At 43.0% G+C, this 19,267-nt stretch overlaps 1 protein-coding gene across 14 annotated transcripts in view; it reads right to left on the bottom strand.

Moving 5' to 3' along the window:
• The window catches only part of LOC117962287 (GTPase-activating protein and VPS9 domain-containing protein 1-like), a 37,253-nt gene extending 20,597 nt beyond the window's left edge, over positions 1 to 16,656 (bottom strand). For 5 of the 14 annotated variants that reach the window (XM_034927728.2, XM_034927729.2, XM_058986736.1 and 2 more), the window contains exons 1-6: positions 16,401 to 16,653; positions 4,496 to 4,716; positions 3,207 to 4,050; positions 2,686 to 2,772; positions 1,531 to 1,665; positions 718 to 910 (exon numbers count right to left, since the gene is read on the bottom strand). In XM_034927728.2, coding sequence (XP_034783619.1) covers positions 718 to 910; positions 1,531 to 1,665; positions 2,686 to 2,772; positions 3,207 to 4,050; positions 4,496 to 4,680 — 1,444 coding nt within the window. In that variant the 5' untranslated portion in view covers positions 4,681 to 4,716; positions 16,401 to 16,653. Of the gene's footprint in view, positions 1 to 717; positions 911 to 1,530; positions 1,666 to 2,685; positions 2,773 to 3,206; positions 4,051 to 4,495; positions 4,717 to 16,400 lie in introns of all 14 variants that reach the window. The other 9 variants (XM_034927727.2, XM_058986734.1, XM_058986735.1 and 6 more) reach the window with 5 other exon arrangements.
• Positions 16,657 to 19,267: the final 2,611 nt, after the last annotated feature.

The following is a 19,267-nucleotide window of genomic DNA, read 5'->3' as shown; positions in this document are numbered from 1 at the left end:
ACAAAACAAGAACAAAATCTTACTCGTGGATCAACCAATACACTGTTAGGGTATACTATGGTCAGGTACTGTACAGTGAAAAAGGCACCCGCCCTGCCTGATTCTCTTCAAGTCACATTCTTCTTTTTTTTTTTTTTTTGCAGTTTCTCACTTATTCTCAAACTAAGTGTTTGATAATCCTGACGAAGGTAAAGACACACTGGATCCTAATTTCCTATTCTAATTACTGTACTGTTTGTAAAGTAAACAGCAAACATGCTCCTGGATACTTTAACTAGGCTTCTTGCAAATGAAAACATGAACTATTTATATCTATCTATCTATCTATCTATCGACACACACACACACACACACACACACAGTGCTCACCCGTTCTAACACGCCTCGTGGCTCCCATTTGCTCCATAATGCCATTACAGTAGCCCTGTTATACTCGTTATAAGGTGGAACACAAATAGCAGAGTCTTGTAACTATGGCTACCCACTACCCACTGTAGTCCTATACTGCTACCAAAACTGTTTTATTTATATATATATTTCTATGATACTTATAATGCTAGTTTCTAGCACCTTGGGTGCTACTGCAGCCAAACTACTATCGGAGATAACTTACTTTGCACTGAACATTTGTAAGCTACTGCCTATCAAGAGAAACGCCTCCAATCAACGAGCGGGATGCAGAGCACTGGGATTCAAGAGAGCGGTTTCATGAGATACCTATTGGCATTCTGTTTTTCTTGTTGGCAGGAGTGGTGGCGGGAGAGAGCTGGGGTGTGTTGGCGGGCGTCAGTTCAAGACTGTTGCTCTTGCCTGGCCTGGACTGCGGTACGCTGGCCAGCAAGGTCTCCAGAGCCATCCTGTCTTCATCGCGCAGCTGGTCTCCTGACATGACGTTCCTCACAAAGTCCACCTGGGCGTGGGGGGAGGAAGCAAGTTAAATGGGAAGCGATCAACAGGAACAGCTCAGTGCAGCAGCGCTTGGCTCTGGACACATTACAGATCACTTTACTGCACCTGTTCTTACAGGAGTCCAGAGAGGAAGTTAAGGAATTATAAAGGGGGGGGGGGGGTTGAGTGAGCAGCTAGGATTACATCAGCATCATCCCATTGTTCATACAATGAACTCTCTTCTGCTTATACAGGCCTGCACAAAACGATAAGAATTCTGACCCTCGAGATGGAGATCCCTTCCCCCGATTGTTTTTCCTAAATGCTAGATCAATCTTTACCTTTCAAAACAAATTCAAACTTTCCAACAGATACCACTGTCCTAAAATGGGTCTCCGTTGAGGATTGCGCGCGGCTACATCCTCTTCGGTCACCGTGTGCACCATGTTAAGTTTCCTATCTAGTATCTATTTTATAATGCACATAAGTTTGTTTGTTTGTTTTATGGAAGGGCAACTCCTCGAACTCCATGGAGTTCACACAAACCGGTTTTAAAATGTCTTAATGTCATTTAAAAAAAAAAAAAAAAAAAAAAACTCATGAGAGAAGGGGAAGCATTAGAAGAGTCAGAATGCTGTTTACCAGTGCTATCAGCTGACTCTGCGTCATGTACATCACAGTCCTACTCAGACCCTCCAAGAGGTTAAGTGAGGACATGGGAGGGGTCTCCACAGCACGCCCACCAATCACAACGTCCAGAAAAGCAGCAACACAGACCTGCAGAAGAAAGGAAAACACAAGAGGAAGCAATGAACCCCTGGCAGGGCTACAGCTTCCAGAGACCACTCATATGTCCGGCGCTTGTTTTAAATCTTCAACCACCCAAGCTCTTTCCCTTTAAATCTATAGATGATTAATTTACAATAGTAAAAGCCTCTTACTTTTTCTAAAAAGGGTACATGGGACACAAATAAAAATTATGCTAATGTTCTTATTTTTGCAATGAGGTGCATGAAAACAGGGCTGAAAATGTAATGACAGGGTTGGATCTGGTCAGCCAAAAACGGTGAGTTTCCTTCTTGCGATACCTGAGCCGCTCTCAAAACGTATTTTAAGAAGAAACCGTTTGAACAACCGCTTGATTCCTTGTGTGCCTTAAGGGGTTAAAGCAGAAACTTATTACAGAAATCTAACCGAGACCAGCCTCAGCCTCAGCCTCCGTTTCCGCCTCCCTCCCTCCCATATCATTATAAGCAATTACATAGCGACCAGCAAGATGGCATGAGATGAAAACACATTAACTGGAAATAAACTGCGGAATGACTGGGAAGTTGGACTCAAGAGTGCAAAAGCAATCTGGATAAAAAAAACCTGTAAATTGCATTGTTCTGCAATAATTAAAACTGCATCCCACCCCCGCCCCGCACCCCCTTTTTAAATTAAAATATTCTTACAAGATTTTAATTGAGGTAATATTCTAATACAGCAAGCAGTGACATTTAATTTGAAAACCCTAATTAAATCATTTAAACAGATGGGAAACTCTCCTTTTTGTGTTTTATAGATATATATATATTTTAATATCCTGAACCCACTGAGCTGATTCATCAGGACAAGCTGTTTTATATTAAGTGTCTCCCTAAATAACGATTACATTGCTGCAGTGATTTTCTGTTTTTACACTGTTGTCCTCCCTGTTCTATATCCAGGGGTATTACACAGCTGCAGCACCCAGCTCACCCACCTGGTCTCATGGTGTGCATGGGACACCTGCCACGGGAATCTGATTCAACTTACTTTGTCGAACTTTGACAGGCTGCTCTTCCCTCGAGGATCTCCCTCACCAGTGCCTGCCATGGCTAACTGCTGCAACAGTCGACCAACCTACAATTGTTGCAGAAAGAAAATAAAAATAAATGTTACTGCAGCCTAATTCTCTGTATTAGTTTGTCAATTCTCCCAAACCACCACAGTACAGTCAAACTAGAAATGTAATAGCTAGCCTACTGTTGCAGTATGTGCTGCAGCGTGATTACAAGTCAGCATCCACAGGCTGAGCAAGGGCACAATACACTCAAAGAATAATATAAAAATGAAGTTACTGTTCACCTTTAATATAATGTATTTATACTGGAATGTTTTGCGTTTGGGGGTAGGACTCTAAGGATAGTATCCAAGAGGAGGGCAAAGCTGCTTTACTTATCACCACCAACAACTAGTATTGGGCAACATGGTGTCCTCAACACTGCCCTTCAACTAAGCCCTGCACTCACTCATTTGGCTACACTACCTCACTCTGGTATATTAAGACTCCTTACCTGCATGAGGTTAAACCTAGCCACTTCGTTGATGGGGGCGTCCGAGATGATTCCGTACTGCTCGGGGTTGACGATGGCTGGGCAGATGAAGCAGGCCAGGAGGAGATCTGTGCACATGGCCCGCACCTCCCCCACCTCCAGCCTCTCCACGCACGACAGGGTCTTGTACATCTGCGTGATGATCCACCGCAGGCTGTGGGGGAAGCAGTAGGTGTTCTGCTTCAGGTAGCCGATGAACTTGTTGACCAGGGCCACCAGCTTGGCCTCATTGGACTCCACCATCTCCTGGACCTTGCGCCTGTATCCATCGGAGCCCTTCTCCCCGAACAGCTTCTCCTGCTGGGCCGGGGTGAAGCGCTCCGTCACCTTGCTGGGGTCGGTCTCCAGGTGGTCCTCGTCCTCCACCAGGAGCTGCATAATGGGCTCGTGGAGCGTGGCGGTCAGGAAGAGCTTGGCCGAGTACAGGCCCTCGGAGAAGAGCTTGAAGAGGATGCTGAAGGCGCAGGTCTCCCGGCGCAGCAGCCTCCGGGGGTTGTCGCTCTCCTTGAGCTCGAACTCGATGAGGTAGCGCAGCAGCTGCAGCAGGTAGCTCTCGTCCTCCTGCATGATGCAGTTCCCGTACAGCGAGATGAAGACGGTGTGAATGACCCCCTGCTCATGCTCCTGGTTCAGCTTCTCGCCCGCCACCAGACAAGAGGCCACCAGTCTGGGGTTCTCCCTCAGATAGTTTAGGAACTCCCCGTAGATGGTCTCCTGGAAGCCCAGCGTCTTGTAGCCGTCCACGAACTGCGTGTCCTCCAGGATTTTGGCATGATGACAGCACTCTGCCGGTGAGGCCTCAGCGCTGTGAGGAAAGAGAAGCAGCGACAAGATTAATATGGCACGCCGAATGTCCGGGGGCCATGTGATCAAATGACAAACGTTTTTTTACATTCCAAATGCTAAAACTACAAAGGGTAAGATTACTTTTTTTTTTTTTTTCCCTATTCAAATGCACAAAAGTGTTTCATTTTTATTAACCAAGTCATATTCCCCTTGTCCCCATGCTAACCACTTAGGTCTTCAATGCAAAATATGCTCTAAAAAACTCAAACAAATCTATGAAGTTTGTTTCCTTTAAATATAAGTTGTGTGTAGGGTGTCTTAAGAGATGTCACTTCACACAGTTTGGACAAAAGGACTGCAGAGTGAAGCAGAGTTAACATGTTGTGTGCCGGGTGTCACTTTTAGAACACATGACGTTGAGGTTGCCAGTAATGTGTCGCTGGCAGCTGCTCGGCTCAGCCCACCTTGTCAGAATCAGTCTGTCCAGGTTGATCCTCTGCTGCTTGGTGATCCATGCCGAGCTGTACAGCTTCTCCGCTGTTTTCAGCACCTCTGCGTTGAGCCGCTGAAGAAGCTGCTTCTCCGAGTTCACGTAGAGCCGTTCCTGTTTGAGGTGATGGGCCAGAGTGTGGATATCTGGCTTCACCATCTTCACCAGCCAAGCAGGAGAGGGCAAAGACAACAGCTGCAGCAGGAGCCAGAGAGGAGGCAATTAACACCATGGTGGAGGAATGCTCAAGGGAGTGTTACAATTAGCACAGGGCATACAACAGCACCCCACGCCAGGTTTACTGCTGTTACAATACACCCCCTTTAAAAAGCAAAAAAAAAAAAACACACAGTACTGGAACTGTTAAGAGTAAATCAAAAACAAAACCACAATTTTATATTCTGAAAGCAATGACGAATGCAAGACACCAGTCAGCAAGTAACTTTTAGAAATTGTGGCCGTAACATTCACAAATTAAAATTAACAAAAACAAATATACTTATTTTAAGAGCCTACAGAAGACAACTCCTTGTGGCCATTCATTCAGATGATCAGTCCCTTTAACTATAAAAGCACCAGCTCTCTTATTCAGTCCCTATGGCTGTCATAAAACTAGTAGTACTGTAGCCCTGTGTGTTATGGTTTAGTAGTTCTGACATTGACTATTTCACCAGCAAGAAACTTAAATGGATTTGTTCAGCCAATGCTAAATTCTTTAAAATTAAAGCTGCCCTCTTGTGGCGAGAGAATGACACTGCAGCACCATACTACAAAAACAAAAAGCAACTCCAATTTAACAGATTATTATTATTAAATCAGTCATTTAGCAGACGCTTTTATCCAAAGTGACTTAGAGAGAACTACAGTATGCATCAAGAACAACTGCTGCTGCAGAGTCACTTGCAACAGTTTTACGTCTCATCCGAAGAACGGAGCACAAGGTGGTTAATTGACTTGCTCAGGGTCACATACAGTGAGGCAGTGGCTAGGATTGAATCGGTAACCTCCTGGTAGCAGCCCCTTTCTTTAACCACTCTGGTTGGGCAAATGGTTAAATGTTCTTAAGCGGAGACAACACAACAAGAAAACATACTTTCTGAAAACATACCTATATGAAACTGGATGTTTGCCTTTCTAATTAAAAAGTTAGTAAACTTAGGCAGATGCTGTCCCCTGTTACTAATGCAGTGTACGATCAGGATAGAATGCAGCCTTAGTTAAATGATTTCTGAAACAGCCACTGCACACAAGGGGGTCTTTGTAGCTGAAAGAGGAGTGAAACAGTGTTTGCTTTGAAAAGCAGACGACAGAAGAAAGACTGCAGCTCTCTGCAGGAGTCAGGAACGAGGAAAGAAAATTATACGATGCAGAGTATAATTACTTAATGCACACGTTTGACACTGCGCTGGTTTCTGGTTCTCCTCACAGTTCAAACAGCTGCTTTGACTGCCAACAGAATGATGCCTTTCAGTTTATGCATGCATATTTGTTTTGTTTGTGTGTATATATCAATGGACGATCATCTAAATTAATATGGGAAATATATACACTACAAGGATCACACTGAATGGCATTTTGAGCCATTTCAGTTTTTGCTTCATACTATAAGTGTCTAAAGCTCATAATAAAGCCTGGAATGGATCAAACTGCTATGCCTGGGGAGCCTCAAATGTACTTCATCCCCTGGCTGGGCTGGGTCCAATCAAGTCATCTCTGCAAAGACTGATTACATCAACTGTAAATCAATTTTTTTTTTTCTGAGGAGCGAGAAATCCCAAATGTTACAGGCAAGTAATTTAGACACGCAGTGATGCAGATTATGTTACACTGCATTACGTTTTGTGTACTGATAAGACTCATCGGCACAATTCTCAGGCTTGGCATTCTAATGGAATGGTCCGGTACTGACATGCCTTCTTCCAATAGGAAAAAAACTCCAGTGACTTGTGAGTGGAACTATACAAGCAGGTGAAAGCCTGAGACCGAAGCCGAATATGCCACCTGATCCCATTTGTGACGAACAATCACACTTTGTGGGAAGCCTGCCCGGTGGCTGGTTTCAAATGTGCTTTTCTGGCAGGTGTTGGTAGTATTGCACAGTGCTATCACTTCTGTTACTAAGAGATTTAGTCAGTAGCATCACTGATCGCGTTTCGCTGCCAAAAAACGCCTTTTTAAACCAGGGCAGAAACTAGATCATTAATTGAATCCTTCTATTCTACAGTCTTTCACAGTACCTCACACCCTGGAACTAACCTGACCAGACAGGTCTAACCAGCCAACTAAATTCTACATAATGCAGAGCTTTCAATGATCCTGTATCACTATATACTGCTCTCTGACCTTCACGAGTCTCTACTAACTTCAGACACTGTTATGCAATTGTTAAGGAAGGTTTAACTACAAATGTCACAGCTTCAGAAGAGCTAGAACGTACTGCCCCACGCTCCTAGGAGGCCATTATTCAAACCATTTTACTTCAAATTAGGCTTTTAAGAGAGGTAAAAAATAAAATGACATTATAGAAAAGGCTGGGAAATACTAAATCTAACCGGAACTGCTTCACTGTACTGTAAACGTGCGCTCTACGTTTCCAAAGACCTAAACTGTTCAGATGCAGATCTTCACAAAGCGTAATTATTCAGCAGGCAAGAATGAAAACACAGCACAGTGCTGGAATATCATTTAACATTGGGAACTTGGTAAAATGTGATCTATTTCCGTCTCAATCCAGTAACGAGATATCTAGGGCAGTGAAGGCATGGGAGCTATTTGTGAAATAAAGATCACTGATTAATAAGGATGTCAGCTGAACCGTGCGTGCATATACTGATGCAGAAAAAAAAAAAGGAGGAGCTATTGATAGCCTGGCAGGTCTAATTCTGTACCAGTTTATTTCTGCCGCAGATGCAATAATCCTAGACTTTGTACTCTCATAACAGAGTACAAAACTGCTATATTTGTATTTACATTTATGTTACGTTTCTCTCAGCTGTTGTAAGAAATAGTCTTAAATGCGATATGTGTTTCTAGTTCCAGAGCTTCATTATCACAGATTTCCGAGTTGGCGAGCTTTGAAAATAACCATTGTAGGCTTAAGGGGGTTAGAAAGAATATCCCGTTAAAAGTTCTCATTCAGAGTACACTCAGCCAGACTTGATCGAAATGAACCTGACCTTGACGTGCACATGAAGCGACTAATCTCTTTGAGAATCAAGCTCCGCGCCTACAGACTCTAGAGTGACTGATGTACCGTCTTCACATTGAAACAAGCGACTGGCTAATCATCGGGGTAAGAGATTGCAACCACTCCCCTGGTCCTCGTTTCACTTAGGACACCTAGGATATCTGAAATCATGCCAGCAGTAACGCCAATGCAAAGTGTGCAGTCCAACCATAAAACTAGCATTGCAACCCTTTAGGTCCTAAAGCCCCAAGCTTGTAGATTACTTCCCTGCGAAGGCATAGTGACGTCAGTCGACTAATTAAAATATCACTAAACGTCTATGTGGAGGTGTTGGAGAAATCAAAAAGTAACTGTCTACACCAATGAGTCCGAAGAGGGGCTAATTATCACCTACCAGGGCAGTATTCCTCTCTCAATACATTTTCCTAACAGGTGCAGCTCCAGTATAGAAGAGCTATATAGCTAAGCAGCGAGGGAAAGTTTACATGCCACGGTACTAATCAAGGCTATTGACAGCTCTAAGGACACAAAGCTACTCCTGTATCTGTCACTGCACTGCTCCAGCAAAGAAATAAATCATGTCAGATTTTCACAGGACGTCCATTTCTCACAGGCTATTTTCTCTTGAGGAGTAACACACTTCCCCTTTTGGTGGCATGATGCCAGTGCAAATTACTTCAAAAAGTTTCCTATCCAGAACAGTAAAGAGCTACCCCTGATCGTCGCTGTGAAGAAAAAATATTGCAGTTCTCTTAGTTACAGTTATATCTTATAACAAATCTAACAGAAGTGCTTTTGCTTGCCTGTATCATCACATACAAGACTGCCAATGCACTGTTGTTAATGTCTAAAGATCATTTCAGTTCAGGTTTCCAGTGGTGGGGGGGGGGGACCGACACAGCATTGCAGTTGAGGCACAGCTTTTACTTTCCTTACTTACTGTACATATTGTGGACCGATCGCCTACCAATCGCCCGATGCACAAAACTGCTGAACGGACATGTAGCGAAGAGAGTAAAAAAAATAAAAATAAACTTCACAACATCACAGATGCAAGCAAAACTCCCAGTGCATAGCAGTCTGACCCAGTGTAAAACTGAAACTTTAAAAGCAGAAGAGAGGAGCGTCTGTCCGTTCCCTGGCTCTGCTAGCTCAGTGAAGCGCGGTGCAGCGCAGCTGGGTGAAACACAGCCGAGCGCATTAGCGGCTCAGAGCACTTTTACTCTGACTCAACAAGGATGTGGCGATCTGACTCATGAACAAACCGGGTGGTACAAATCAATCTCCTCCGCTGCTTGGTTGACGTTCAGGCTTTAGCTCAGAACAAGACGTACAGTAAAAGTACCTGCGTACCTCCCCCCCAACGACAATGTATCTGTTCTTTAAAACAGAAAGTTATTGTCTGCCACGGCTAGTTCAGTATTTCACACTTCTGGATATTCCTCTGTGTGATGGAGTCTGTGTTTCAGACCCCTTGGCTTGTGATGTTGCTTTCACAGTCAAACACCGCCTCAAAAGCGGTCTTAAAATAATAAAGCTGCCCAGCGCTTTCTTCAGCTACAGACGAACCTTTCAGAGTGAGGAAATGTTAAATAAAAGCCCAGACCGAACAAGACATGAGCTCACCTATTCCGTACTACACAAATACATGAGAATCAGGGAGGCTGGGGTGCGGAAAAGCAAGACATCTGGCAGCACTGGGTACACTTGGCTATGGGTTACAGTGCATGCATGCATGCATGCTCCTGCCTTTGAAAAGACTCTTTCAGGGACCTCTTTTAGATATGTATAATATACTTGACTGTTTCAATAGACAGCATAAAAGGGTCTGTATTTAAAGTTAAAAAAAACTGCCATGTAAATTTCCATCAAACTCCGACAAGCTGTTCCCCACAATAGAGGGTGTCCCGCAAGTCAGACACAACCATGATCGTTAACAGTGTTGTTTTCTTTCACTATGTGAAAAGCTTTTAACAAAGAGGAACTAATTCAGAGCCTTCTGGCGCAGGTGTGTGGCGAAGAGATTTAACAGGGTCGTCCGATTTAACAGCAGAATATTGACTGCGATACCCGACACCTTGCAAATTCTTCCGCAGCTTCGCCAAACCAGGTGTCGGCACATTGAAAAAGTAGCCAGGACCAACACTCTCACGCTGGGCGAGTGGTTCACGAGATATAGCCTTCACTAGCCATTCGGGAATCCAGAATTGATGCAGGCCAACGTGATCTACAAACACGAACGGTAAGAAATGCCCACAGCAAAGTTTCATCACAGATGAACAGTGAACTCTGTATGCCAAACTGAAGCATGTACTGCACAGCTGCCTCCACTACACCCTGGACATATCATAACCCACGCTTGGTATGCTAATACTGAACAGGAACCAAACTAACCATTAATGGAGACCAGAAAGTGATGTACAGTATTCGTTTTACAAACTCTCACTAGAACAATGAAAGATAAGTTTAGATTGCAGTTCCCGTTTCACAGCCTACGTCAAACCTCAGTGCTTGTGGGCAGCGAGTCTGCATGCAGATAAACTTGCAAGCTGACAAAGTAGTACAAGGGTGTATTACCTCACTTCAAGAGTTAAAATCTCCCTCAGTGTTGGTGCGTCGATAAGAGAAAAACAATGGATTATTTCTGGATGTATAGTAATTGTTTGGAATTCTGTTATTGTTGTACTGTTACTTTATTGAGTCTGGTCTACATAGGTCTCTCGTGGTATTCGTGCTGCACTGTTGAGATGTACCTGTGCTGGCCCTGCCTGCGGGAACAAGTGAATAAACTAAACGAACAGTAAAACAGTATACAGTGAGTGCTGTCTCTTCACTCCGCTGTACTACTTACACGTCACACAGTACATTAGTGAAGGGCCCTTATATAGTAAAATGCCATGTGTCAACATGGCCAAACTGTTAATGAACTAAATTAGCAAATGATGGAATCTTGAAATATAGGGAGCGCTGTATGAAATAGCTGGAGCGCTGTATGAAATATTATTATTATTATTACTTGTCTATTTAGCAGACGCCTTTATCCAAGGCGACTTACAGAGACTAGGGTGTGTGAACTATGCATCAGCTGCAGAGTCACTTACAATTACGTCTCACCCGGAAGACGGAGCACAAGGAGGTTAAGTGACTTGCTCAGGGTCACACAATGAGTCAGTGGCTGAGGTGGGATTTGAACCGGGGACCTCCTGGTTACAAGAGTTTTTCTTTAACCACTGGACCACACAGCCTCCTATAATAGAGGGAGCACTGTATGAAATAGAGGGAGCGCTGTATGAACTAGAGGGAGCGCTGTGTTGTGCAGTTTTGACTCCTGACTGCCTGTTCTTGACTAGCAGGACCTCAACGTACGAAAAATGTTAACTGAGTTCAAAACTAAAAGCAAGTGTTGCAGTGTGAGCAGCTGCTGCACAAAAGCGACAGAAAACTAAACTGAAAAAATCAGGAAAACCATGAATTTCCCTCCTACTGTACCTATGCCAACTCCAAGCACCAGCAGTCTGGTTTCTTTGCTTTATGTTTAAATACACAGTACTTTCCTACCTCATTGTCTTGCTTTCATGCACTCAGCTGAGAAAGGCACCTGGAAGCCAGACACTGGGGGGGAAAGACGTATACAAACTCTGTTGTTTTATGAATTCAGATACAGGTACGAGATTCAAGGTGAACAACACTGCTACGGAAATAACCTTGATGAAATCTGCACATCACAATGCACACAGCCACTTTCAATGATTAAATAAAGCACAGTAGTGTTTCTCTGGGTGTTTCGCATTCCATTCAGCAGTTTACCCATCTGTGAATTGTATACAGAAGTTAGGAATGACTTCACGGCTGCTCAGACACACAGAGGGTCCTCATAATCGCACAGCACCTGAAAGGTTAAACATTTGTAGAAAATCAAGTTTATCGGATTAAAGCCAAATGCAATCTGTTTGTAGGAGGCTGGGAGTGTATGGCAGCATGTGGGTGAAGACTGGGGAAAAATCAAGGCAGCTGGTGTGTTCACCATGTAGAGCATAACAGACAGCAGAGAGACTAGCAGACAGACAGCAGAGAGACCAGCAGAGAGGAGCAGCAGACAGACAGCAGAGAGACCAGCAGACAGACAGCAGTGAGACAAGCAGACAGACAAGCAGAGACAGCAGACAGACAAGCAGAGACAGCAGAGACAAGCAGACGGACGGACATGATCCGTGCATAATTGTACTTCCTACTCGCTCTTAACAGAATTCACTCTTATAAGCAAATATTTTTACTATAAGTTTAACTGCTCTTAGGCGAAATCGCTCTCAAACATAATTATTTACTGTATTTTTCTTCTTGGTTGAATTTGCTCCCATTTACTACTGAATATTGTATTTTTTAAGTGCTCTTATCTGTAATGTAACATTTTGCAACGTCATATTTTGTAGCAACTATAAAATCACCCTGGATAAGGGCGTCTGCTAAGAAAATGAATAATAATAATTGTAAAACCATCTGATCAAAGCATTCCTTTATTCTCATCAAGAGAGCTGCAGTTTTTCATTCTAACCCCGATCCCTGATCCGCCCCACCCCCCCCCCCCCGTGCGCTAACCCCGATATCACAAAAACCTTTTACATACTGGGGAAAAAAATAAAAAAAACACACGCACAAGAAACCAAAACAGTACTTACTGAACAGATATGAGAAATTCCAGGACCAAGGACAAGATACTGTAGATGCACAGCGTCTCGTGTTTAATGGTCATGATGTCCCATCATAAAATGAATTTTAAAAATACAGCATATATAAACCATGTGCAATATATACCTACAAGTTAAACACTGTAGTCGTCAGTGAATGTGATGCAGTTCTCTCACATCTGGTTTTGAGTTCCACTTATATCCCACACAGCCTGCCTTCCTTCCTTAACATGCTGACCTGGAGAGTTATAAGAAGCGGCCTCAGATACAGTGACCCTCCCCCCACCCCCACCTTCCTCTCGTGCGGGTCCCGGTGCTGTAAAAGCCATCCTCACTGTGAAACTCAAAAAACACTCCTTATCTGACTGAACTCCAATCACTGTTCTGCATTCGTTTTGAGATCCAGCAAAAGAAAAATGAAACAGAAATGTCATACTGGAGTGTGGGTTCGTTCGGACATGCAACATCTGGAGGAAATAGGCAATGTTTTGCAACATCGAATCTTCAATGTACAATATGCATTGAAGGCATAGAGAAAGAGTCTTAAGACGAAATTCCTGAGGTTGAATGTACTATTAGTCAATGCATGAGGATTATTAAATTCATAAATTAACCCTGTCATGCCCAAGCATTATAAAATGCAGTGCTGGACAATGGGGCATATTGTTGCACATACTGCTAACACGCTGTTTTGAGATGATACTTTACTCAGCAGCACTTTTAACTCAACACTCTGCTAACAATTTTATCATCAGTTTGCAGCCTCACACTGGGAGGCACGCCATGCTTGTTACTGATCAGCTGGCTGCACATACATGCTATTGCTTTAAAAAAAAAAAAAAAAAAACCTAAAATAACATTATGATGCTAGAACGTTACTATCGTATCAAGGGCACTTTCTTTCACTCTGGGTGCATCTCAGTCATGCCCGTTATGAATCTGAGCAGCGAAAATCCAAATTCAAAAATGCACCAGAGACGATCCTGAATGATCATTCATGTTACACGCCTTTACTCGTTTACTGGGACATCCCCCTGCGTGGAATAAAAACTGCATACCACGGACGCTCATCCAGTATCCTCTACACAGCTTTCCTTCAGGCTCAAGTAAACCGACAGGGACAGCAGAGCCTGCAATCTGATTTTCAGAAATCAAATCATCTTCTGTCTGTGAAAAGCAAACATTTCCGTCACGGATCTGATTGTATCATCACAGGCACTGCTCCAACAGTGACAGACTGCCTGCAGAAAAGATTTCGATAGCACGCCGATGAGATATAAAACAAATCCACTGCACTCTGTTGTTCATCTCAGTATAGTGTCTTGATACTTGTTGTAGTATCTATCTGTCCTACTTGGGGAAGTGGTTAGGGCTCTGGACTCTTGACTGGAGGGTCATGGGTTCAATCCCAGGTGGGGGGACACTGCTGCTGTACCCTTGAGCAAGGTACTTTACCTAGATTGCTCCAGTAAAAACCCAACTGTATAAATGGGTAATTGTATGTAAAAAAATAAATTAATAATAATAATAATGTGATGTCTTGTAACAATTGTAAGTCTGCTAAGAAATAAATAATAAATAATAATAATATTATATCTGGCACACACTGTTTTGAGCAGAAACTGCTAAGCATGTATGAAGAGTAATCTGACGTTTTTACGGTATTAAGGAATTTTTTTTAAATGTAACTGTTTAATTTCAGGAACTCGATTATCTAATTTACTGGTATTATCCGATTTACTGTAAAAGGAAGCGAACCTGGTCTCACCATGCTGTTGATAGCCATGGTCACCACACACTGCTGTATGATAATCATAATAATCTTCCTCTGCAGCACAACGCTGGTAATCTACATTAGGGTGGGGCCGCTTTGACCCCAAGGATATTAAGGGAGTCTTGCCTCAAGTCTGACTCACACTAGTGGTGTCAGCTCAAAACCTGCAAGTCTAAACTACGCCTGAAAACGCACCGGTTTAAGAAAAAGAAGCGACTTGGAATCTCACAGTACCTGAAGGGATTATACAGAATGGTCTTTAAACATGAAGTGATCCTCACAGCTGATACCATGCATGCTAAACCCCAATAATAGAGTCAGTTCTTAGGATCTAAAAATAAACAGCAAGCCAAAGAAACTTTGCATGTCCTCTTTTCAAAAGTAAAAAAAAAAAAAAAATGTAAAAAATCCCCACTTCCTTTAAAATTGATGACTTCCTTTCTGAACTCTGCCAATAAAGCCCTCCCCAAACTAAAGACTTAAATGAATCCAATGTCAACCTGTCTAAAGTCAACCGGAAAAGAGTTCCACAAACGAGGAGCACAACAGCAAAATGCTCTGTCTCCAGATGATTGTTGGAACAATATATATACTGGTTTTCTGTGACCCGCCCTATCCATTTTAACTCCTAACCAGATACTTTCAGACGCACTCTGGAGTACTGTATATACTGTATATTTAAATGTCATCAGGGACTCTGGGGGTGCGGCAGCACCCCCTTGGCTTTGCATGGCCGCCATCATTGCTTGAATTGCTTGAACAAAAGTTATTGTATTTCTTGCTCTTATTGTATTACTTGTATTGTAACACTTGAAATGTATTTGCTTACGATTGTAAGTCGCCCTGGATAAGGGCGTCTGCTAAGAAATAAATAATAATAATAATAATAATAATAATATACAGGGGTTACAGTTTTGTTCAATGGCTTTCAACACCCCCACTTTAAAAATGGTTCCAGTGCCACTGAATGTCATTACAATCAATTAAAACAAGCTGTACAGCCCGTTTGCAATACAAAATCCTGACACAGAAAACTTTAACCAGAAGACAGTTTGAACAGAAAAGAAAAAAAAATAAAAAATAAAAATAACCAACTAATCCAGCGTCAGAAGCTGTGTCAGGTTACTCATACTGTCGGCCCTCCTAGGGCAGTGAAAGTGTTTTTTTTTTTGTTGTTTTTTTGGTTTGGTTTTTTGTTTGTTTTCTTTTGCATTGCAAAGTGACCAGCTGACTTTATACTTAGCCTCCTCCTTCACTATAATGTCAACGCTAATAACACACTGTAATGGCATACAGCAGGGAGCAGAAAAGACAGAGACACAATGTAGATGTACACAACACAATTACTGCGTGCATGCTCAACGCATGCTGCATACAAAACAACGTGCAATCCTTCGGTTGCAGAGAAGCACTCCTACACTAATCAGTCAATAATGATCATTAATATTTATTTATTTATTTATCAGATGCCTTTATCCAAACCCATCCCAATATGTATTGACAACTACCGCCATGACACAATGCGAGACATGCATATGATAAATGTGGATCCATGAAGTACTATCATTGTCCGTTCTCAGCACTGTGGAGTTTAAATCCGGGATTTAAAAACTTGCGTTACTACCCCACCAATGTTACAAAATTTGAAAAGCATTCTCCCAATGGAGTCATGATGTTCAGCGTGCTACACAACAGAACAAGGCAACAAACAGACAGCAAGCCGTGCGAGCCCCGCCAGTGCCGGCGATCAAAACCGTGCATTACACAATCTGGTACATAATAAATAAAACACAACTCCCCACAGAACAGGAGTTACGACTTCAGTATGTGCTTTCCGCGTTTTACCGTATAGGAAGGTGCAGCCCAGGATCTCTCTCTCTCTCCCTTTACAAAGTGCGCTTGCACCGCGGTGTGACTGGGCGAACCTCGGAGGGGCTACGATGGGAAGGGTCCGGCAATCTCACTGCAAGACCATTATTATTTTTCACCGTTTAATAATTCTACTCCAAAAAGCCTTTCAAGGGGTATGTACGCTGGTGCACCACCGCAAACACACACTCCAGTTTGTCGCTGCAGTAAAATGCACACCGTCTCCGGTAGTTTTTTTTTTTAGTTAATAGTTGAGAGGCCTGTACTTTTGCACACAAACACACACAGCCCAGCAGAAATGCTGTTTTGCCACTAACATTAACAACATGGACCCCAACGGTATGGCTATATAAGGTCTACTTACAGAAACACTTACGAGGACAGTTCCGACGTTTCTCCGTCCGACGACGTATAGTTTTAGTCTAGTTTTCTTTTTTCCCCCTGTCCTTTCTCAGCTGTTTTGTTTTGAGATACCTCCTCCTCCTTCTTTTACAATCCTTTCCGCCAAGCTCACACCAGAGCGGTAGCTGTCACTGATCTCGGGCGGTCATGCGCCTCACGCGTGCGCGTCGCGGCGGGAAGAAGGCGAGATGGGAGTTGTAGTCTTCGATGCGAGCGAGTTTGTAGTCTTCGATTGCATTGTGAGGTGGGGCTTTATTTCAGTTAACAGGTGGATCCACCACTATCCCTGGCTCCCGAATAATTAATGGTAATGTATTTGGTGTGCTTGTTGAATGACAATAAAATAAAATAAAATATTTAACCGGACCACGTATGTGTTGCGCGTTCATTTAAAACCAGCCCAGCTCCATTTTCTATGTAGTGCAAGTTGCCTGTGTGATGCAGGATGCTTGTGATAATGTGATAATGTTCACAGATTGAACGCCGCTGGGAACTGTGTTGTTGCGCATCTCTCTCGCTAGGTATGGTTTCAAATGACCAATTTCAAAAACCAAGAAAGGACTCTATACTTCTCTGTTTCGGTGACTTTTTTAATCGTGCCTGTAGCGTGGTATTATTGGTCTGCAGTAACCAGGAGAAGTGAGACATACCGAAATAACGTGGCTTTTTTTTTTTTTTTTTTTTTACATAAAAAACCATGCTAAAAGAGAAACACTTTTATGACACATTTTTCACACTTCCAAAACGAAAAGTTTAACCCGAGTGCGTTGGAAACGTGGGATTGTATCTTAAAAAAAAGCCCTTTAATAACAGTACAACCCTTTCTTGGTCAAAATGATTTTGCGTGCATGTTTGTACTTGTGTGTGCACTACCACACTTTTACCAGCAGATGGCAGTCAAGCGACAACAGTAAATATCACTCAGCAAAGTCACAATAAAATACCACTTTAGAACACGGATGCGTGCACTTGTCCGAGTTTGAACCGCTGTTTAACATTTTGAGATGTCATAAATAAAACTGGTTAAAAACGGAGCTCACATTAAAACAAACTGTTTTATTAGGCCTGTGATGTCAGAGTGCAATACTGTTTTGGCTATTGACTGCTGAGTGACTCACAGTGCAATCGTTTTTTGACCTCTGAATAATAGAGTGACTCCACCGTACATCACTGTATGTTCTCCTTGGTGTAAATTGCGTTTGTTTTGTATGATGTAATGCTGTTGCTTGACCACTAGGCGGTGTACTGACGTAACAATTTGGCAGTTCAAGCTGTTGGCCAGTCAGACACGACTTAAAACCAGCTACAGGGCGAAATCCAACCGACATCACAAATATAGTTTTCTTTTAATCCAGCTTTCTCAAAATAATCCCTGAAGCATTCAAAGAATCCCATTTAACTCCAACGCCATAAAAGGTCTTTTTTTTTAATTCGCTTCCGGCAAAATTACCCATTGTCATCCTGGTTAAATGGACTCATTGTCATCCTGGTTAAATGGACTCATTGTCATCCTGGTTAAATGGACTCATTGTCATCCTGGTTAACTATTTTAAACTAGCGATAGCCAGAATGCTTATTATAATGCACTTCTTATATACCGGTATAGACTGAATCATGGTGCCGCAGTGCCCAATATCTAAGCACTGCCTTAGGCTAAATTAAGAGCTCTCCGCAGTGCACAGTAATAAAGCCATGGGCACATACGTGGTCAGTTAATACCAGGAGGTTTATTCAGCTGATGTGAATGGTGGCAGATGTGAATTCCGCCCCTGTTTAACTAATGAATAAAGGACCCAATATTAGGGCAATCAAACAAGTAAAAAAAAACAAAAGGATTCTATTCTAAGGGTTTCAATGACAGTGGCATTTAAGATCAACCACCGCTTGGATCAGCGGTTCTCAAACCTTTTTTTAACTGGGTCCCCCTTTGAAGTGACTTGGGCCTCCCGCTACCCGCAGACATACCCTCGATATGCTATAGAAGCACGTCCGGATTTAGAGGTTTGAAATGAAGGTTCTAAATGTGTTATTCTAAATCGGAGAGGCTTCCATAGCTCTCTACAAAGCGTTCACTGCAACTGACTGAGCAGGAATAAGAAACAAAAACAAAGGGGTCCCCCCCCCCCCCCCCCCCGAAACCTTACTGAGACCCCTCAGGTCTGGATCAATTTAATACAGCCCCCCACCCCCCCATGTCAGTACAGACAGGAATAGCGGATTTGTACTCAATCAGGCAATGAAAGTGAGAAAACAGTAAGTGCACCATAGAGCTGCTGCATACTGAATGTGTTCTGTGGACTCATCCCAGGCCTGCCTAGCAGATGCGTTGGTTTGACATATTCATACAGTATGTGGCTCTCTGGTGGAGACAGAAGGATCTGGTGCTGCCGGCTGATCCTGCAGCTCTGTACAGCTGCTGTGTGCATGAGATCTGTCTCTTACCGAGGAGCAGGAGAATTACCTGCACGAGTCACAGTTTGAAATGCGGGTCTTGTGTTGCTTCCCGCAGGCCTGATGGAAATCCAGACCACACATCAGTGGTATGTAGCAACATTACACTGCAAGCAGGTAGTGTGCCCGATTAGCATAGGATTCATAAGAGAATGCATTAAGAGCCGGTAGTGCCTCCTTCAGAGGGTCTGATTGCTATTAGAAGTTATTTTGATAGAGGGGATAATCATTAAAGCTTTGTTCTTATAAAAGGCGTGCCATACCTTTAGATAAACCGAAGATGGAGGGCTATCGCATGTCAGATATAATGCTTGTCGTGGGCTCAGTGTATAAACTGGTGTGACAGGTACACAGATGGGATGCTCGCTTTGGTTTTGA

The sequence above is a fragment of the Acipenser ruthenus genome, chromosome 15 (assembly GCF_902713425.1).
Source record: "Acipenser ruthenus chromosome 15, fAciRut3.2 maternal haplotype, whole genome shotgun sequence".
Taxonomy (NCBI): domain Eukaryota; kingdom Metazoa; phylum Chordata; class Actinopteri; order Acipenseriformes; family Acipenseridae; genus Acipenser; species Acipenser ruthenus.
This window is presented reverse-complemented; position numbering and strand designations above follow the sequence as displayed.